This window comes from Megalopta genalis, unplaced genomic scaffold (assembly GCF_051020955.1).
Source record: "Megalopta genalis isolate 19385.01 unplaced genomic scaffold, iyMegGena1_principal scaffold0043, whole genome shotgun sequence".
Lineage (NCBI taxonomy): Eukaryota > Metazoa > Arthropoda > Insecta > Hymenoptera > Halictidae > Megalopta > Megalopta genalis.
Genome location: NW_027476112.1, coordinates 653349 through 675519, shown reverse-complemented (window position 1 = coordinate 675519; position 22171 = coordinate 653349). Strand labels below are relative to the sequence as shown.

The following is a 22171-nucleotide window of genomic DNA, read 5'->3' as shown; positions in this document are numbered from 1 at the left end:
GCAAAAAGCGTCAAAAAGGGGACGCGACAGCGGTCGAAAAGATTCCGAGAACGCAAGGATAATTAAATTAGCGTATCTTAATTTCAAGCCACCGCAGATTCATCGATAACGCAAAAGAGAGCGCGGCAGCGGTCAACGCAAGGATAATTAAATTAGCGTATCTCAATTTCGAGCGACCGCAGACTGATAAGGCGAAATCATGAGCGGCGACAAAGTGAACTTGGTGATTGAACTGCATGCTCCGGCGAGACGTTACTTCCGGCGGAGGCGAGTGGTTACGCGAGGACTCGACGATCTCTGGCAAGCTGATATCGTTGAAGTTCAATCGTACGCAAGAGAGAATCGAGGACATCGATATATTCTTACGATAATCGATACATTCAGCAAGTATGCCTGGGCGGTTCCTTTAAAAAGCAAAAATGCTGACGATGTGTGTAAAGCTTTCGCGTCGGTGTTGAAAAAGATGGTCGAATACCGAACAATTTGCAAACCGATATGGGGAAAGAATTCTACAATAAAGATTTTGAAGAATGTCTGAAAAAAACGTAACATCAACCACTATTCTACATTCAGCACTATGAAAGCGCCCATAGTCGAACGATTCAATCGTAAATTGAAGAACAACATGTGGAAATTTTTCTCGTTGAGCGGAAAATATCGTTGGATCGACGAGCTTCCCACGTTGATCAAGGACTAAAATAATAAAAAAAATCGCACCATTCATATGCGACCTGCAAACGTGAATCATAAAAATGAGAAGTATCTTTTATCTACCGTGTACAGCAACGTCAAGATCGCCGGTCCTGCGAAATTCAAAGTTGGCGACTATGTGCGCATCAGCAAGTTCATAACCGTATTCGACAAAGGATACACGCCGAACTGGTCAACGGAAGTATTTAAGATCGCAACGGTAAAACGAACGAACCCCGTCACGTACCTTTTGGTTGATTTGCAGAACAAACCTATCGCTGGAGGATTTTACGAATACGAGATACGCGCTACCAAGTATGCTGACGTGTATTTAGTAGAAAAAGTATTGCGCCGAAAAGGAAATGAAATATATATGTAAAATGATTGGGGCTGGATTTGTCACATAACTCTCTTGGATAAAGAAATCATCTGTACTTTAATTATATAATGTAATGTTTTATTTTTTCCTCTAATGAACATGAAAAATACATAAATATTTTTTACATTAATACTAATTAATTCCCCCCCACACGTATACAATTTCAACGATTCGCTTTCGATACGATTAGATCTAAACATAAAGCTAACAATTCGCAATCGATCAGGTAATTTCGTTCGAACAATACGTTTGTAAAAATTGCGGTCGCATAATTCTGCTCGTTATTGGCGTTTTTTACAATGTCAACGAGCTTCGCGAATCTATCCTGAATTTCTGGAATATTTTCTAATAACCGTGAATACATATGATCCATACATAACTCTAATTTGTACAAATTATCCATCGTCTCTTTCGTAACGTAAATCGATGCTTGAGAATCAAACAACTTGATTAGACTCATTCCATTAAAATTAACAATTTGTAATGATAAAGTCTGATCAATTTGTTTTTCCTTCTCGTCCGCGTCGAGGTAACTGTGAATATAATCTCTAGTTTTCACCAGCAGTTTCCACGTAGTCCTTAAAAAGGAAATCTCTGTTCCACGATTGTCCCCCAAGACGAACTCGACGCGCAAATTTTCATCCACGCGTACACAAATTTCAAGGAACTTGAAATAATTGCCGGCTATGGAGTATCTTCTACCCAAGATTCGTACGTTGCGCGGTATCTGCAACTGCTTCTGCTGCGATCCGTTTCATCGAAGTGGAGTATCTATAAAAAGAAATAACATACAGTATTTTTTTTCTCCTTTCATAAAAGGAACTTTTTATTCTCTTCAAACTTTCTTTACTTACCCGTAATTCTTGCAATCGTTGTGAGATCCATTTTTATGTAGAAAATTATTGGTTTGATTCGACATTGTGAATATTATAATACTGAAGAACAACTGCGCAATAAGTAATCTGTAGAACGCACTACTCGCTGTACGCAATGTCAAAAGCTTATATATATACAATTCCCCTACCGCCCCCCTTCTTACACGTAAGATAATACAAGGAGCGTATACGCCCCTTCCGCTTACAAATAAAAAGTGAACACGCGCGCAACATGGGATTCGGAACATCGATGAAATTATATAACCGCTTTTATTTTTTCTCACTCCCCACCTTCGCGATTTTATAATGTCCCCAAGGAAGGGTTTCGATCGAATTGTTTAAAATGTATCGCTTATCATCGTATGGACTCAATGCTAATTTACTCTGCGATACTGAATACACTTGATGTTGTATAGACATTATCAATTTAACGCAAACTGATTTTTCTAGATGATCGTGAAGGCATGCTAAATAGTCGTCGAAAGTTATATTTTTAATAGTCACGTTAGTCTTAATTCCTTTAATCTTTTTTACATCGTCTTTGTTCTGTGCCCGAATCGCATACATTTTCGAGCGAAGACCCACAAACTCTGTCATGATTTTACCTCCATTCTCATCCTTCATTAATCCTAATACTTTATTGTTCGCGATCGGAAAACCATACGCGTTATTTCTGTCATAATTGGAAGTATCGTATCGGTGAATGTCACGTTTTATCATCTCGTACGCGTCGTTGCAAATAATCTGATAAATTAAACTGTCCGTGTCCGCGAACAAAATCCTGCATCTTTCTTGAAAATTTGGAAGCATGTAGCCATAATGAAAATCATACAAATGTAATTTTGATATGTCCAACACTGACATGCCTATGTAAATAGGTTTATAAAATTTAATAAAAAGATGGTTCATTTAAACTGCGACAAAATCCTCGGAGAATACGGTACAGCTATGGAAATTTGGTCGAGCTATTAAACGCTCAGCACCGTGTCGACCGCTCCATCGCGAGAGCAACTTTACGTTCACATGATTTCGAACGTTCTCCATCGTTTTTCTAAACACTGCATTGTTCATCAGTTTGAGCAGATTCTTCGAGAAGTCATTGTTTGCGTTGGCGCGCAACCTCGTATTTAAATCTATGTAACGGCGTAACCAACATGATTGTTCAAACTTCAGTATACGATGTGAATTTTCTTTAATTTTAAATTATACCTCAAACATTGCCGGAGGTATCGATAATGGAGAACGTAACGATTCTTATCGCTAAGCGTTGTCAACAGTTTCTTTTGCAACGCCCCAACCTCATGAATCGGGCAAAATGGAAGATCCGCGTGAGCATCATGAATTTCCTGAGGATACTCTAAATCGACCTCTAAAATGTACCCGACGGGACTGTCGATCGGCACGGAATCGATGTTGAAATTACTCGTATCGTCAACCCATTGGAAACCCAGTGCGGCAAAGGCTGCGACATGGCCCAGTCATACAAATTATTAACATCGAAATACATCAGATAGCTGGACGGTTCGGTCGAATCTTACGTCGACGTATACTTGTTATTCGCGCGCGCGTAACGATGCGAACATTGACTCAACCCACCTCGTATTCCCCGCTCCACGAACAAAAGCATGTCAACGTCGGTGAACAATTCCAACTCGATCTTCGTTAATTTTAGCATCGCGTCCCACGCGAAACCGAGCAACGTATAATAGTGCGCTGGATCGAGTTTATAATTCTCGAGCGACTTTTCGCGAAAATTTTCAAACACGTCGGCCAACAACAACACATCCAATTTCAAGTACAAGTGGCTGTACTGTCCTAACGTTTGTATACCGAAACGTGACCAAACTTCGTTCGCGTGACAATAGTCGACGTCGGATATCTCGCTGTCGCATAACTGATTATAAAATGCTTCGCGCGGTGGTAAACAAGTGTCGCTTAATTTGTCATAGGGCGATACATAGTCGTATGGGAAAATGCCTTTCCTGGTTAGAAGATGAAAATCATCGTTCGAAAGACGATTGAATTGGCTCCTCGCGATACGCAAGTCGCTCTTGTCCAAGTACGACGACAACTTGTCCAGACTCGAATTCAGGAACTTGAACGAATCGATGAACCGAAACTTTATGCACTTCTTCCACGATTTTTTGATCACATCGTTATTCCTCTTAGTGTGTTTCGCGAAAGAAATGTACTTCTCTTTCGTCAGCGGTAACGCGTCTATTTTACCTTCGAACGCGTTTGCCAATTCATTGATGAAAAAGTGTGCGTCGAAGCCGGACAAATTGTGAAAAACCACCGGTATCACGTACGAGGATTGATAGCTCAGATTGCAACGGCTGTGCGCCGGACCCCGATACGCACCTGTGAAATGACAATGATCACGCACTCGCACGTCGTCATTACCGAGTGGTTCTTCGCACACGTGACAATACGTGGCGGTACGAAAAGTTGAGATTTGCGCGGCGGTCAACGGAGCCATTGGAACCGTTCGATCAAACACCGGCTGCAATTTACAGCTCAACTCGTACAACTTCGATGCAAACCATGTGGTACAATCTTTCTCATCACGATAAGCCCGATACTCGCTCAACGAACTGTCGTATCGACAATGGAGGTAGTAGCCTACGCTGAAGGCATGGTGATGTTGATATCTACAGTAAGCTCCATGACCTTGATCTTTCTGTTTCTCCAGCAGGCATTCCAAGTCTGCGTAGATAACGAACGGTGTCGGTTCCTTGTACGCATAATTCTTGAACTTCAGCCACTTATCGTCTTCCGTCGGAAGTTTCAAAGCACATTCATTCATTCGACTGCAATCGATCTCGTGAATGTTCAATTTTTCCTGCGATTTGAAATATTGTAGACACCTGACAAAAAAAACATAATTTTTTAATTTAATTTTTCTCGCCCACCACCATCACCACCATCATCCAAAAGAAAGAAAAAAAATTTACATGTGTGGATCTTACCGATCGCAAATATGCTTGTTGTGCTGCGTGCTGATCTGAGATGAAACCAGACGAGATAAATTCCTAATACAGAGATAATGATTGCGCAAGTTTTCAGAGTCGTGTATGAGCAGCAAATTTACATATTTCTCCCGTTTCGTTGAGGTCAAATGCAACGTCCGACATCTTTCTTGTTCCCCTCCCCATTCGAACACGTTCACGGAAACGTCGTTCGCTTTTTCGATCTTTGGTATGTCCTTGAACAACATCGGCAATTGGAATCCCGCGGTGCGGAGCACGACACTGTAATACGGATAGGATGATGTGCGATTCAAATTATTTTTAGGTGGATATAGGCTTGCCACCACTGCCCAATAGAAACATGCATTATTGTCGTTACTGTACACATTGAGGACTGCTTTCTTTAATTGCACTGTTCGAGGCACGGATACCTGACAACCTGCTTGTAACGGCTGATACTTGTTGGAATTCACCATCAAATGCAGGATCTTCGATAACGCCCATCCACTGTCTCGTCCTTGAAACTCTTCTATCGATGTCAAAAGCGTTGGTACAACATCTTTCGCGTACCAGCGACGTAGATTCGATGATTGAAAGAGCGCGACGTTTCGCGTGCTAAAACTTTTCACCGAAACCTCGTCGCGCAGCACAAATTCTGCCTCCAATACTACGTTCACTTTTAACGACAAATGAATGTTCAAAAGTTCTGTAATGCGATTCGTAACTATTCGCTTCGCGTGTTGCAAGAAATGACGTGGATCGACATGCTCGACGTTGATCACAACGCCGGTCGATATACGATTCTTAAACGCCGACTAGATGTTCTCCCAACGAAGAGTGCTCTCGCGCCAACGTTTCCATACAAACCGCTACCAACGCGTGATGAAAACCGATGATCTAACGAGACCTTCAAAGTTTTCATACGACACATGATCGACAGCAAACTCGATTTTACACCTATGGATGCTTCGTTTTTTTTCACAATGTTCATATATTTCTTACACCATTGTAAACATTCAATACATGATTTCGTCCATTCGCGATACTCGTCCACACATTATGAAAAACAAGTTTTTTCAATTTTGATTTCACGTCGTCGGTTAAGTTTCCAGTTCTCACGAACGTAACTACACTATACAACCAACCACGCGGTGCTTTCCCATCTCGATGATATGTAGTATCGCGGACGGTGAATCGGTCGCGGGCCATTTCATTATAATTTGGCTAAATTGTTTCGTATAGATGAAACTCACGCGACTCGTCAAATCTTTTCGCATTAGACGTTCCGTCGCTGTTTTCCACTCGAGCGGAAATTGATCGTTCAGGTATAAATTAATGACGTATCCCCAAGCCAAATTCTGTAATGTAGGAACCATCTCACGACGTATCTTCGTTACTCGATGAAAAATACTTCGATAAGAATTTCACGCGTGAAGCATTGAGTTTCTCGGTCGGTAAATTAATATCCCATTTGATTTTACGAATATCCCAATCATCGTCGTCGTACAATGAATATTCCAATCTCCTCTTCACTTTGTTCAATGGAGGGAGGAAATCACCTCTGGTCATACACCGTCCAAATTTTGATAATGGTATCAACACTGGTTCGACGCAAACATAATCAGTTTCTTTACGGTATTTAAAAATAATCCTCTTCAACCATATCTTTGAACTACATTGCGTGTTCAAAGGAACGATTACTTTTAAAACATCAATACTATTGTATATCACGTAATCGAGCAAGTCTCGCGGTTTGAACACGCATGCACCCACGTATGAAAACCTAGCGTGCGGATATCTCGGACGAAAAACGGAGTACACGTCGCAGAAAATAACATCACAATATCGAATAAAAATCCGTCGAACAATGCTCGAAAAATTATGAACACCGTGTTCAAATATCTTAGACGTTGCGAACGATTGCAACGATGGCACGTTCAACGCACCAACTTCCATACCAATTCCCAACTCAGTAGCAAATAAAATGTTCGCTAACAAAGGGAAAAAGCAAAAACAGTAAGAGAGAGAGAAAAAATACATCTCTCTTTCTGCCCGCATCATTTGCAAGAGAGAGAACAACCGCTGCAATGCATCCCTCTCTCGCTTTTTACAACATTATACCGAGATAAAAAAAACGTTACTTTAATAAATCTCAACGAGATCAAAATCCCCGATATCGCTTCGCAAGCGCGGGTAAAGCAACCGCGAGTCTCTCCGGATACAAAACCACAAACTTCTATAAAGGCGTCGCGCCTAACGCGCACAAGAAAAATCCTGCATCGTTTTTGCAAGAGAGAGAACAACCGCTGCATCCCCCCCTCTCTCACGTTCTCTACAGTATTATACCGAGATAAAAAAACATTACTTTAATAAATCTAATAAACGAGACCAAAATCCCCGATATCGCTTCGCAAGATAAGCAACTTGCGGGTAAAGCATCCGAGAGCCTCTCACGATGACGCTTCCTTCCCTTTACCCCCCCCCCCCCCACGGTTTCAGCCTTCCCCTCGCCGTTGATTGCAGAACGCTACCTATATACCTACTCCGCTACCTCTACCCTTACCTCTACGCTTGAACCTCTACCCCTTCCTCTACGCATGTACATCTCACTCTACCCTTACGAATGTACCTCTACCTCTACCACCACTTATACCTCTACAACTACGCCTATACGTCTACCTCTACCTCCACCTCTACTACTGTACCTCTACCTCTACCTCTACCTCTACGCCTGTACCTCTACCTGTACCACTACGCCTGTGCCTCCATCTCTACCGTTACCTCTACCTCTACATCTACCACTTCCTCTACGCCTGTACCTCTACCTCTAACTCTATATCTACGCCTGTACTTCTCCCTCTACCTCTACATCTATTTCTACCTCTACCACTACGCCTGTGCCTCTACCTCTACCTCTACCTCTACCTCTACCTCTACGTCTGTACGCAACATCTACCTCTACCACTACCTCTACGTCTACACCTGTATCTCCACCTCTACATCTACGTGTGTACCTCTACCTCTACCTCTGCCACTACGTCTGTGCCTCTACCTCTACCTCTACATCTAGCTATAGGAATACCTGTACCTCTACCTCTACGTCCGTACCACTATCTCTGCCTCTATCTCTACCTCTGCCACTACCTCTACCTCTACCACTACGCCTGTATCTCATCCTCTACTTACACGTACGTATGTATGTACCGCTACCTCTACCTCTACTCATGTACATCTAACTCGACCCCTACGCATGTACCTCTACCTCTATCTCTACGCCTGTACCTCTACCCCTACCTCTACCTCTACCTCTACCTCCTCCTCTACCTCTACATCTTCCTCTACCTCTATCTTTACCCATACGCCTGTACATCTACCTCTACCTCTATATCTACGCCTGCACTTCCCCCTCTAGCTCTACCTCTACCTCTACGTCTGTACATATACCTCTACTTCTACACCTGTACCCCTACCTCTACCTCTACCTCTACCTCTACCTCTACCTCTACCTCTACCTCTACGCCTGTACCTCAACCTCTACCTCTACGTATGTATCACTTCCTCTACCTCTACGCATGTACCTCTAAGTCTACCCCGACGCATGTACCTTTACCTTAACGCATGTACCTCTACCTCTACCTCTACGTCTACGTCTACCTCTACGCATGTGCCTCTACCTCTACCTCTACTTCTACTTCTACTTCTACCTCTACCTCTACCTCTATCTCTATCTTTTTGCTTGTATCTCGACCTCTACCACTACACATGTACCTCTACTTCTACCTCTACGCATGTACCACTACCAATAAATCGACCGCTAGCCTTGCACTGGTACCTCTACCTCTACATCTACGCCTGTACCTGTACCTCTACCTCTACATCTACGCCTGTACCTGTACCTCTACCTCTACCCCTACCTCTACCTCTACCCCTACCTCTACCTCTACTACTGTACCTCTACCTCTACTACTGTACCTCTACATCTACCTCTACCTCTACCTCCACCTCTACCTCTACCTCCACCTCTACCTCTACTCCAACCTATACGCCTGTACCTCTACCTCTACCTCAACCTCTACCTCTACGTCTACGCCTGTAGCTCTACCTCTACCTCTACTTCTACGCCGGTACCACTATCTCTAGGCCTATAACTCTACCCCAACTTCTACGCCTGTACCTCTACATCTACCTCTAGCTCTGGCTCTACCTCTACCCCTACGTGTACCACTAACTCTATCTTTACGTATGTACCTCTACGCCTGTACCCCTACTTCGACCTCTACGCCTGTACCTCTACTTCTACCTCTAGAAATGTACCTCTACCTCTACCTCTACCTCTTTCTCTACGGCCGTACCTCTACCCCTACCTCTACCTCTATCTCTATCTCTACGCCTGTACTTCTCCCTCTGCCTCTACCTCTATCTCTACACCTGTACCCCCACCTCTACCTCTACGCATGTTCCTCTACCTCTACTTCTACGCATGTACCTCTAACTCTATCTCGACGCATTTACCTCAAAAGCTACCTCTACGCATGTATCTCTACATCTACCGCTACGTATGTACCTCTATTTCTATCTCTACCTCCGCCTGTTACCTCCCTCCACCTTACCAACCTCCTCCTTTACGTTGTTTCACTTCGTTTCGCATTCATCATTTACGTTGTTTTACGTGTTTTACCTTGCTTTACGTTATTTCATCTTGTCTCACGTTGTTGTTTATAACAGTTTTATGTTCTTCTGCGTTGTTATGCTTTGTTTTTTGGTTGTTTTATATTGTTTTACGTTGCTTTACGTTGCGTCAAGTTGCTTTACTTTGTCACGCATTGTTGGTTTAAATTATTTTACGTTGTTTTACTTTGTTTTTTCGTTGTTTTACGTTCTTTTACCTTGCTTTTCGTTGTTTTACGTTGTCTCACGTTGTTGTTCGAAACAGTATTACGTTGCTCTACGTTGTTATACATTGTTTTTACGTTGTTTTATATTGTTTTACATAGCTTTACGTTGTTTTAGGTTGTTTCACTTCGTATCGCATTCATGATTTACGTTTTTTTACTTTGTTTTTACGTTGTTTTACGTTGTTTAACGTTGACCCGCATTGTTGCTTAAAACAGTATTACGGCGTTTTACGTTGTTATACATTGTTTTTACGTTATTTTATATTGTTTTACATTGCTCAACGTTGCGTTACGTTGTTTTACTTTGTTTCGCATTCATTACTTACGTTGTTTTATATTGCTTTACGACGTTTGCCTTGTTTGGCGTTGTTTTTAAAAGAGCATTACATTGCTTTACGTTGCTATTCATCGCTTTTCAGGTTGTTCTATGCTTTTTTACATTATGTTACGTTGTTTTACATTGTTTTTACGTTGTTTTACTTTCTTTTACCTTGCTTTACGTTGTTTTACGTTGCCTCACGTTGTTGTTTATCACAGTACTATGTTGATCTGCATTGTTATGCATTGTTTTTACGTTGTTTTATATTGTTTTACATTGATTTACGTTGTGTTACCTTGTTTTACTTTGTTTCGCATTGATGATTTACGTTGTTTTACGATGCTTTACGTACTTTGCATTGTTCCTCGTTGTTGTTTAAAACAGTATTACGTTGTTTTACGTTGTTATACATTGTTTTCACGTCGTTTCAGCGTAACACAACGTAAAAGAAAGTAAAACAATATAAAACAACTTAAAAACAATGTATAACAGTGTAAAACAACGTAATACTATTTTAATGAACCACGTGAAGCAAAGTATATCAACGTGAAATAACGTTAATTATCAATAGGACACAAAGAAAAGCAACGTAACACAACGTAAATCAATATAATACAATATAAAACAACGTAAAAACAATTTATAACAACGTAAAACAACGTAATACTATTGTAAACAACAACGCGGAACAATGCAAAAAACGTAAAGCATCGTAAAACAACGTAAATCGTAAATGCGAAACGAAGTAAAACATCGTAACACAAGATAAAGCAATGTAAAACAATATAAAGCAATATGAAAACAATGTATAACAACGTAAAACAACGTAATACTATTTCAAAGAACCTCGTGAAACAAAGTACATAAACGTAAAACAACGTTAATCATCAATGCGACACAAAGAAAAACAACGTAACGCAACGTCAATCAATGTAAAACGATACTAAACAACGTAAGAACAATGTATAACAACGTAAAGCAACGTAATAGTATTGTTACGGCGACTTGTCCAAATCAAGTCGCTGTAATGTGAAACGGCCCTGTTGTGAGCAACTCCTTAAAGAAAAATAGAAGAGAGGGGTTGCCACGGAGGTGTGTTATCAACGGACAATCGAAGAGTCGGGATCGGACCGTCGAGCGATCAACACCATCTAATTCAAAGATCTCTAACATAATCGAATTTAGTTGTATTATAGTTTATGTACTTTATTGTAAATAAAATGCCGCGACGCGGGAGAAGTGCAGTAATTCGCAACATTGGGGGCTCGTCCGGGATCGATGAATCGATCGGAAATGTCACGCCGGCATTGGAGATCCTGTTTGCAAACCTCCGACAAGAATTATGCGAGCAACTGCAGGTGCAGCAGAGACAGTTCGAGGCGCGACTGGAAGCGGACAGGCTTCAGCGCGAGGAACGGGAACAGGCCGCTGTTTCCGAACGAGAGGCTCGCATGGAAGAGAGGATAGCAAGGATCGAGAACCAATGCCAGGTGCTATCGGATTCATTGCGAAATTCTGTTTTAAATTCTGCGGCATTCTCGTCTGTGGAACACTCGGAGGCGCGTGTAAATAGTGCGGACACTGTTGTAAATAATGTTAATAGTGTATATAACGCGAGTGTGCCTATTGCTCCGAGTGTTCCTGTATTTGCTTCACAGTCGGTGCCATCGTTGCCTGCGTGTCGTGAATCTACACGCTTCGTATCTGGATTAGGATACTCCGTGAAGCCGATACGTTATGACGGTTCCACGTCATGGGATGAGTACCGAATTCTATTTGAAATGATCGCGAATGTAAATGGCTGGGACGAAGCAAAGAAAGCTGCGGCTTTAATTGCTTCGTTGGATGGTCCGGCTCGAGGAGTACTGACTTCTCTTCCCGCCGATAAGTATTTCGACTTCCAAGAAATAGTTTCGGCAATCGAGTTTCGGTTTGGTAGAAAAAACTTTTCGAAGCTAAATTACGTTCTATTTCAAAATTATAAACAGCGGCAAGGGGAGTCAATTTCTGCATTGGCCGCGGAGATTGAGAGGCTGGCGCAATACGCTTTCTCAGAGTGTCCAATGGATGTTCGGGATCGTTTGGCCGCCTCTCAGTTTGTGACGGCGTTGGCCAATGAAGGGATGAGGAGAATGTTAAGATATGAAAGCTTTACATCTCTCATAGCTACGGTGATCAGAGCTCTAGAGATGGAAGCTCTCAATAAATTAAGCTCTCAAAAAACACAAACGTGTGAACGGAATTTAAAACGTCCCTTTACTTCCGAGGGAATGCTGGAACGTGCGGCTGAACGGCATTCTGAACGAGTGGTTGGACATCAACGGGAGTTTCCGCATTGCTGGAGCTGTGGAAAGAAGGGCCACCTCCAACGGGATTGTTTAAAGAAAACAAGGAAGGAGACTTCGCAGGGAAACTTCAAGAAGTCGGAATAATGGGGGATAGTCCGACTTCATCTTCCTTTTTTCCCCCTGTCGTGCTGCGTTTGGAACATATTCAACGCTGGATTTTCTTCGTCAAAGGCATCGTTGGAGCGAAGAAAAGGAAAATCATCTTGGATACGGGCTCATCGGTTAACCTTCTACGGGAAACTTATGCTACAAGACAGAATAGTGCGGCGAGCATGACAGGAGTGAAGATTTTTTCAGTCTCTGGTCAGAGATTACCGATTTTTGGTAAAAAGCATCTTCCTGTTTCTATTGGAGAAGTCGAGACCGAAGAAAAGTTCTTCTTCGTCAGTATGATGGAAGAATGCATTTTGGGAATCGAATTTCTTAAAAAGCATGCCTGTCAACTGGATTTTACAACCGAGGTTCTTCATTTGAAAGGAATGCAAGTGCCGTTGCTGAAGTATGGAGAAGATTCGGCTATGAAGGAGATAGAGAAAAACAGGAATACATTAGTACCGGATCATCTTCAGGATCTTCATCAGAGATGTTCTATAAACCTGTCCGCAGAGCAAAAGAAAACTTTTGCCGAGTTATTGACGGAATTTGCAGATGTTTTTGCGAAAGATTCCGAAGAGGTGGGAAAATGTGACGTAGTATGTCACAAGATAGATACAGGTGACAGTCTTTCCATAAAACAGGCACCCCGACGATTACCTCTTCATCGACGTTCAGAAGTAGATGAATTATTGTCGAAAATGGAACATCAAGGAGTGATAGAAAAGTCTCAAAGCCCCTGGTCATCACCCGTGGTATTGTTCAAGAAGAAGGACGGGTCCATCAGATTTTGCGTGGATTACAGGCGTCTGAACAATATCACCAAGAAAGATTCGTCCCCCCTTCCAAGAATAGAAGACACGCTGGACGCTTTGGATGGCTCCTGTTGGTTTTCGACGATCAACTTACAAAGTGGATATTGGCAGATATCCATGGATCCTGTACATAAGGAAAAGACTGCCTTTTGTGTGGGTACTGGATTATGGCAGTTCAAAGTCATGCCATTTGGTCTTTGTAACGCACCAGCTACCTTTGAACGTCTAATGGACAACGTCTTAAGAGGGTTAAACTGGTAGATTTGTTTAGTATACCTCGACGACATCATAATTTTCGGTAGAAGTTTTGAAGAGGAAGTACTCTGGAAGGTACTTGCTCGCCTAAGGAAAGCTTGCTTGCTGATGAGCCCGAAGAAGTGTAATTTCTTCTGTAAAGAAGTGAAATATCTTGGCCACGTAGTATCCGAGATGGGTGTACAAACTGATCCTGAAAAATTGGATGCAGGAAAGAATTGGCCGGTGCCGAAGAATAAGACCGAGTTGGAAAGTTTCCTGGGTCTTTGCACTTTATTATCGGAAGTTTGTTAAAATTTTCGCCGATATTGCGAAGCCCTTACATCGTTTGACCGAGAACGAGAAAATTTTCGTGTGGACGGAAGAAGCGGAACATTCGTTCGAGGAATTAAAAAGGAAATTGATGGAGTCTCCCATTCTTTCTTATCCGTCGGTTAATACAGAATTCATTTTGGACTCGGATGCCACAAATTTTGCAATTGCAGCAGTTCTTTCTCAAATTCAGCAAGGTCGGGAGAGAGTAATCGCCTACTTCTCCAAGACGCTAGGAAAAGCTGAGAAGAATTATTGCGTTACTCGGAAGGAACTGTTAGCGATAGTGAAATCTATTGAACATTTTCATCATTACCTTTATGGGTGTAGATTCCTTCTGAGGACCGATCACGCTGCTTTACGTTGGTTGCTGTCTTTTAAGAATCCGGAAGGACAGGTAGCACGTTGGATCGAGCGGATTCAGGGATATGACTTTGAGGTGAAACACCGGGAAGGAAGACTCCATCAGAATGCGGACGGCCTTTCACGCAGGCCTTGCGAATCGCAGGATTGTGCGCGATGCAAGCGCCTGGAGGAGAAGACGGAAGAAAATGGAGACGTAGTTCTGCGGACACTCTGCGAAACATTTGACTTTTGAAGAGTGGAGGAGAAAACAGGAGGAAGATGAAGAAATTGGTTTCATCCTGTCAAGAAAAAAAGAGGGTAGGAGGCCCGATTGGCAGGAGATTTCGGACAGGGGAATACGAGAATTAAATATCTCGTATCAAACTGGGATTCCTTGGAAGTGTACGAGGATCTACTGTTTCGTAAGTGGGAATCCCTTGATGGAAAAAGTAACAAGTGCTTACTGATGGTTCCGAGAGAAATGGTAAGCTCGGTGATGACAGATTGTCATGATACACCGGCAGGTGGCCATTTCGGAGTGAACAAAACTCTGGACAGGGTACGTTGAAAATTTTACTGGCCTGATAATCGCAAGGATGTGGAAGACTGGTGTCGTTGATGTAATACTTGTGTCGCAAGGAAAGGTCCGAGGGAGAGGGGACATGGACCTCTCAAGATTTATAATGTCGGGGCACCGTTTGAAAGGGAAGCGCTCGACATTGTGGGACCGTTTCCGAAGTCTGCGGCTGGTAACAAGTATGCGCTGGTCGTTGTGGATTATTTTACGAAATGGCCGGAGGTAGTTCCGTTGCCGGGCCAGCGCGCGACGACTGTTGCGAAGGCCCTTCTTACAGAAGTTGTAAGTCGTCATGGCGTACCGTTGGAACTTCATTCGGATCAGGGGAGAAATTTTGAGTCGGCGGTCTTCAAGCGGTTGATGGTGCTGCTTGGTATTAAGAAGACTCGCACTACTCCTTTGCATCCACAATCTGATGGGCTCGTGGAAAGGTTAATTCGGACTCTGCTACAGTATATGTCAATGTTTGTAGCGGATCATCAACGGGATTGGGTCGATTGGATACCGTTATTTTTACTATCTTATCGCTCAAGCAGACACGAGACAATGAAGAACACTCCATAGATGATTTTCACTGGTAGAGAGCTTCGACTTCCAATGGATCTTCAGAGAGGACTCCCGCCTGATTCAAGATATGAGGAGGACGAGTTTGTTCAGCAAACGCGTATCAGACTGGCTAAAATTCATGAATTTATTCGCCAGAGACTGAGAATTAGCGAAGACAAAATGAAATCTTGGTATGATGTTTACGCTAATTCAATTACGTTTGCTACAGGCGAGAAAGTATGGCTGTTCCAACCACGAAGGACAAAAGTAAAATGTCCCAAGTTGCAGTCCACGTGGGAAGGTCCTTATGTGGTACAGGACCGTCTGAACGACATTATTTATCGTGTAACTCGTTCTCCGAAGTCGAAACCGAAGGTCGTACACGTTAACCGCTTGGCTCGCTACGACGCTGTACCCAGAAGCCTTTGACTGTCTCTCACCCAAGAAGAGGACGTATCTTCGCAGAAGACGAGGGAGTGATCTGTGTACTGACACGCTGAGCTCTTTCCATTTGTGGAAGAAACGGTTCGATGGGGGAAGGAAGTTGTATCCTCTGGAAGATTACGTCCTCCCATTGGGGAGTGAGGACGTGTTCTCTAGAGAGGGTACACCCTTTCCTGACTGGTCCACAAAAAGAGATGCACCGGATCCCATATTACTGCAGGTAGTATCCTGTGGTGATTGGAGGTGCATCCGGGGAAGAGTTTTGGTGACTGATCAGAGCAGGGCACTCCTGAGAAGTCTACAAGTGAGAAGTTCTCAAAACTTCTTCAAGAAAGAAACGCTCAAGCCTCAAAACGAAGAATTAAGAGGAAGGGTGAGCGACAGAGTTTAGAGCTGTACGCGTCGTAGAAGTACTGACGTTCTGCTCAAGGTTTTTTAGTGGTTTTCCCTTGAGACGGAGGACAAATGTCAGGACGTAAACTATCTGGAAAAGGCCACCTGAGTAACTAATTACATTCTTTCCTTGTTTACCTACTTTTCAAACAGAAGTACTTGCGGTGGAGGTTACCTGTCAGTTGTCCGATGGAACGATAGTTCGAGGTTATAGGACTGAAGCTGGAAGGATTAACGGTTCGATTGTCGTTGGTCAACAGAAGTGAAATTTGCCGCGGCCGGGGCGGCCGCTCATTCGGCGGGGAGGGCAATGTTACGGCGACTTGTCCAAATTAAGTCGCTGTAATGTGAAACTGCCCTGTTGTGAGCAACTCCTTAAAGAAAAATAGAAGAGAGGGGTTGCCACGGAGGTGTGTTATCAACGGACAATCGAAGAGTCGGGATCGGACCGTCGAGCGATCAACACCATCTAATTCAAAGATCTCTAACATAATCGAATTTAGTTGTATTATAGTTTATGTACTCTATTGTAAACAAAATACCGCGACGCAAGAGAAGTGCAGTAATTCGCAACAGTATTTTTAAAAAACCATGTTAAACAAAGTACATCAACGTAAAATAACGTAAATCATCAATGCGACTCAAAGAAAAACAACGTAACATAACGTAAATCAATGTATAAAATTATCAATCAACGTAAAAACAATGTATAACAACGTATAACAGCGTAATACTGTTTTAAACAACAACGAGGAACAATGCAAAGTACGTAAAGCATCGTAAAACAACGTAAATCATCAATGCGAAACAAAGTAAAACAAGGTAACACAACGTAAATCAATGTAAAACAATATAAAACAACGTAAAAACAATGCATAACAATGCAGATCAACATAGTACTGTGATAAACAACAACGTGAGGCAACGTAAAACAACGTAAAGCAAGGTAAAAGAAAGTAAAACAACGTAAAAACAATGTAAAACAACGTAACATAATGTAAAAAAGCATAGAACAACCTGAAAAGCGATGAATAGCAACGTAAAGCAATGTAATGCTCTTTTAAAAACAACGCCAAACAAGGCAAACGTCGTAAAGCAATATAAAACAACGTAAGTAATGAATGCGAAACAAAGTAAAACAACGTAACGCAACGTTGAGCAATGTAAAACAATATAAAATAACGTAAAAACAATGTATAACAACGTAAAACGCCGTAATACTGTTTTAAGCAACAATGCGGGTCAACGTTAAACAACGTAAAACAACGTAAAAACAAAGTAAAAAAACGTAAATCATGAATGCGATACGAAGTGAAACAACCTAAAACAACGTAAAGCTATGTAAAACAATATAAAACAACGTAAAAACAATGTATAACAACGTAGAGCAACGTAATACTGTTTCGAACAACAACGTGAGACAACGTAAAACAACGAAAAGCAAGGTAAAAGAACGTAAAACAACGAAAAAACAAAGTAAAACAACGTAAAATAATTTAAACCAACAATGCGTGACAAAGTAAAGCAACTTGACGCAACGTAAAGCAACGTAAAACAATATAAAACAACCAAAAAACAAAGCATAACAACGCAGAAGAACATAAAACTGTTATAAACAACAACGTGAGACAAGATGAAATAACGTAAAGCAAGGTAAAACACGTAAAACAACGTAAATGATGAATGCGAAACGAAGTGAAACAACGTAAAGGAGGAGGTTGGTAAGGTGGAGGGAGGTAACAGGCGGAGGTAGAGATAGAAATAGAGGTACATACGTAGCGGTAGATGTAGAGATACATGCGTAGAGGTAGCTTTTGAGGTAAATGCGTCGAGATAGAGTTAGAGGTACATGCGTAGAAGTAGAGGTAGAGGAACATGCGTAGAGGTAGAGGTGGGGGTACAGGTGTAGAGATAGAGGTAGAGGCAGAGGGAGAAGTACAGGCGTAGAGATAGAGATAGAGGTAGAGGTAGGGGTAGAGGTACGGCCGTAGAGAAAGAGGTAGAGGTAGAGGTAGAGGTACATTTCTAGAGGTAGAAGTAGAGGTACAGGCGTAGAGGTCGAAGTAGGGGTACAGGCGTAGAGGTACATACGTAAAGATAGAGTTAGTGGTACACGTAGGGGTAGAGGTAGAGCCAGAGCTAGAGGTAGATGTAGAGGTACAGGCGTAGAAGTTGGGGTAGAGTTATAGGCCTAGAGATAGTGGTACCGGCGTAGAAGTAGAGGTAGAGGTAGAGCTACAGGCGTAGACGTAGAGGTAGAGGTTGAGGTAGAGGTAGAGGTACAGGCGTATAGGTTGGAGTAGAGGTAGAGGTGGAGGTAGAGGTAGAGGTGGAGGTAGAGGTAGAGGTAGATGTAGAGGTACAGTAGTAGAGGTAGAGGTACAGTAGTAGAGGTAGAGGTAGGGGTAGAGGTAGAGGTAGGGGTAGAGGTAGAGGTACAGGTACAGGCGTAGATGTAGAGGTAGAGGTACAGGTACAGGCGTAGATGTAGAGGTAGAGGTACCAGTGCAAGGCTAGCGGTCGATTTATTGGTAGTGGTACATGCGTAGAGGTAGAAGTAGAGGTACATGTGTAGTGGTAGAGGTCGAGATACAAGCGAAAAGATAGAGATAGAGGTAGAGGTAGAGGTAGAAGTAGAAGTAGAAGTAGAGGTAGAGGTAGAGGCACATGCGTAGAGGTAGACGTAGACGTAGAGGTAGAGGTAGAGGTACATGCGTTAAGGTAAAGGTACATGCGTCGGGGTAGACTTAGAGGTACATGCGTAGAGGTAGAGGAAGTGATACATACGTAGAGGTAGAGGTTGAGGTACAGGCGTAGAGGTAGAGGTAGAGGTAGAGGTAGAGGTAGAGGTAGAGGTAGAGGTAGGGGTACAGGTGTAGAAGTAGAGGTATATGTACAGACGTAGAGGTAGAGGTAGAGCTAGAGGGGGAAGTGCAGGCGTAGATATAGAGGTAGAGGTAGATGTACAGGCGTATGGGTAAAGATAGAGGTAGAGGAAGATGTAGAGGTAGAGGAGGAGGTAGAGGTAGAGGTAGAGGTAGGGGTAGAGGTACAGGCGTAGAGATAGAGGTAGAGGTACATGCGTAGGGGTCGAGTTAGATGTACATGAGTAGAGGTAGAGGTAGCGGTACATACATACGTACGTGTAAGTAGAGGATGAGATACAGGCGTAGTGGTAGAGGTAGAGGTAGTGGCAGAGGTAGAGATAGAGGCAGAGATAGTGGTACGGACGTAGAGGTAGAGGTACAGGTATTCCTATAGCTAGATGTAGAGGTAGAGGTAGAGGCACAGACGTAGTGGCAGAGGTAGAGGTAGAGGTACACACGTAGATGTAGAGGTGGAGATACAGGTGTAGACGTAGAGGTAGTGGTAGAGGTAGATGTTGCGTACAGACGTAGAGGTAGAGGTAGAGGTAGAGGTAGAGGTAGAGGTAGAGGTAGAGGTAGAGGCACAGGCGTAGTGGTAGAGGTAGAAATAGATGTAGAGGTAGAGGGAGAAGTACAGGCGTAGATATAGAGTTAGAGGTAGAGGTACAGGCGTAGAGGAAGTGGTAGATGTAGAGGTAGAGGTAACGGTAGAGATGGAGGCACAGGCGTAGTGGTACAGGTAGAGGTACAGGCGTAGAGGTAGAGGTAGAGGTAGAGGTACAGTAGTAGAGGTGGAGGTAGAGGTAGACGTATAGGCGTAGTTGTAGAGGTATAAGTGGTGGTAGAGGTAGAGGTACATTCGTAGGGGTAGAGTGAGATGTACATGCGTAGAGGAAGGGGTAGAGGTTCAAGCGTAGAGGTAAGGGTAGAGGTAGCGGAGTAGGTATATAGGTAGCGTTCTGCAATCAACGGCGAGGGGAAGGCTGAAACCGGGGGGGGGGGGGGGGGTAAAGGGAAGGAAGCGTCATCGTAAGAGGCTCTCGGATGCTTTACCCGCAAGTTGCTTATCTTGCGAAGCGATATCGGGGATTTTGGTCTCGTTTATTAGATTTATTAAAGTAATGTTTTTTTATCTCGGTATAATACTGTAGAGAACGTGAGAGAGGGGGGGATGCAGCGGTTGTTCTCTCTCTTGCAAAAACGATGCAGGATTTTTCTTGTGCGCGTTAGGCGCGACGCCTTTATAGAAGTTTGTGGTTTTGTATCCGGAGAGACTCGCGGATGCTTTACCCGCGCTTGCGAAGCGATATCGGGGATTTTGATCTCGTTGAGATTTATTAAAGTAACGTTTTTTTTATCTCGGTATAATGTTGTAAAAAGCGAGAGAGGGATGCATTGCAGCGGTTGTTCTCTCTCTTGCAAATGATGCGGGCAGAAAGAGAGATGTATTTTTTCTCTCTCTCTTACTGTTTTTGCTTTTTCCCTTTGTTAGCGAACATTTTATTTGCTACTGAGTTGGGAATTGGTATGGAAGTTGGTGCGTTGAACGTGCCATCGTTGCAATCGTTCGCAACGTCTAAGATATTTGAACACGGTGTTCATAATTTTTCGAGCATTGTTCGACGGATTTTTATTCGATATTGTGATGTTATTTTCTGCGACGTGTACTCCGTTTTTCGTCCGAGATATCCGCACGCTAGGTTTTCATACGTGGGTGCATGCGTGTTCAAACCGCGAGACTTGCTCGATTACGTGATATACAATAGTATTGATGTTTTAAAAGTAATCGTTCCTTTGAACACGCAATGTAGTTCAAAGATATGGTTGAAGAGGATTATTTTTAAATACCGTAAAGAAACTGATTATGTTTGCGTCGAACCAGTGTTGATACCATTATCAAAATTTGGACGGTGTATGACCAGAGGTGATTTCCTCCCTCCATTGAACAAAGTGAAGAGGAGATTGGAATATTCATTGTACGACGACGATGATTGGGATATTCGTAAAATCAAATGGGATATTAATTTACCGACCGAGAAACTCAATGCTTCACGCGTGAAATTCTTATCGAAGTATTTTTCATCGAGTAACGAAGATACGTCGTGAGATGGTTCCTACATTACAGAATTTGGCTTGGGGATACGTCATTAATTTATACCTGAACGATCAATTTCCGCTCGAGTGGAAAACAGCGACGGAACGTCTAATGCGAAAAGATTTGACGAGTCGCGTGAGTTTCATCTATACGAAACAATTTAGCCAAATTATAATGAAATGGCCCGCGACCGATTCACCGTCCGCGATACTACATATCATCGAGATGGGAAAGCACCGCGTGGTTGGTTGTATAGTGTAGTTACGTTCGTGAGAACTGGAAACTTAACCGACGACGTGAAATCAAAATTGAAAAAACTTGTTTTTCATAATGTGTGGACGAGTATCGCGAATGGACGAAATCATGTATTGAATGTTTACAATGGTGTAAGAAATATATGAACATTGTGAAAAAAAACGAAGCATCCATAGGTGTAAAATCGAGTTTGCTGTCGATCATGTGTCGTATGAAAACTTTGAAGGTCTCGTTAGATCATCGGTTTTCATCACGCGTTGGTAGCGGTTTGTATGGAAACGTTGGCGCGAGAGCACTCTTCGTTGGGAGAACATCTAGTCGGCGTTTAAGAATCGTATATCGACCGGCGTTGTGATCAACGTCGAGCATGTCGATCCACGTCATTTCTTGCAACACGCGAAGCGAATAGTTACGAATCGCATTACAGAACTTTTGAACATTCATTTGTCGTTAAAAGTGAACGTAGTATTGGAGGCAGAATTTGTGCTGCGCGACGAGGTTTCGGTGAAAAGTTTTAGCACGCGAAACGTCGCGCTCTTTCAATCATCGAATCTACGTCGCTGGTACGCGAAAGATGTTGTACCAACGCTTTTGACATCGATAGAAGAGTTTCAAGGACGAGACAGTGGATGGGCGTTATCGAAGATCCTGCATTTGATGGTGAATTCCAACAAGTATCAGCCGTTACAAGCAGGTTGT

At 42.8% G+C, this 22171-nt stretch overlaps 1 protein-coding gene and 1 long non-coding RNA gene across 2 annotated transcripts; both read right to left on the bottom strand.

Annotated features, from left to right (window-relative positions):
* Positions 1–1125: 1125 nt before the first annotated feature.
* Positions 1126–3560, bottom strand: LOC143261235 (uncharacterized). Its single transcript, XR_013035407.1, has 2 exons — positions 1924–3560; positions 1126–1840 (listed from the first exon to the last, which is right to left on the bottom strand). It is a non-coding gene; the product is annotated as an uncharacterized LOC143261235 (long non-coding RNA).
* A 108-nt stretch (positions 3561–3668) lies between these two features.
* On the bottom strand, positions 3669–8088 carry LOC143261230 (uncharacterized). Its single transcript, XM_076527799.1, has 7 exons — positions 7996–8088; positions 6167–6271; positions 5036–5371; positions 4914–4976; positions 4348–4786; positions 3775–4305; positions 3669–3685 (listed from the first exon to the last, which is right to left on the bottom strand). The coding sequence occupies exons 1-7, from the start codon at positions 8086–8088 to the stop codon at positions 3669–3671; spliced, it is 1584 nt and encodes a 527-aa protein (XP_076383914.1).
* Positions 8089–22171: the final 14083 nt, after the last annotated feature.

Bases quoted from the DNA above. Each gene is read 5' to 3' on its own strand.
- LOC143261230 (XM_076527799.1), bottom strand. From the start codon at position 8,088: ATGAGATACAGGCGTAGTGGTAGAGGTAGAGGTAGTGGCAGAGGTAGA. The intron at 5,372-6,166 runs GTGAGTTTCATC...AATTCCAACAAG, and splicing joins GAAAAGATTTGACGAGTCGC to TATCAGCCGTTACAAGCAGG. The intron at 4,787-4,913 runs GTAAGATCCACA...TTCAAATCGCAG, and splicing joins AACAAGCATATTTGCGATCG to GAAAAATTGAACATTCACGA.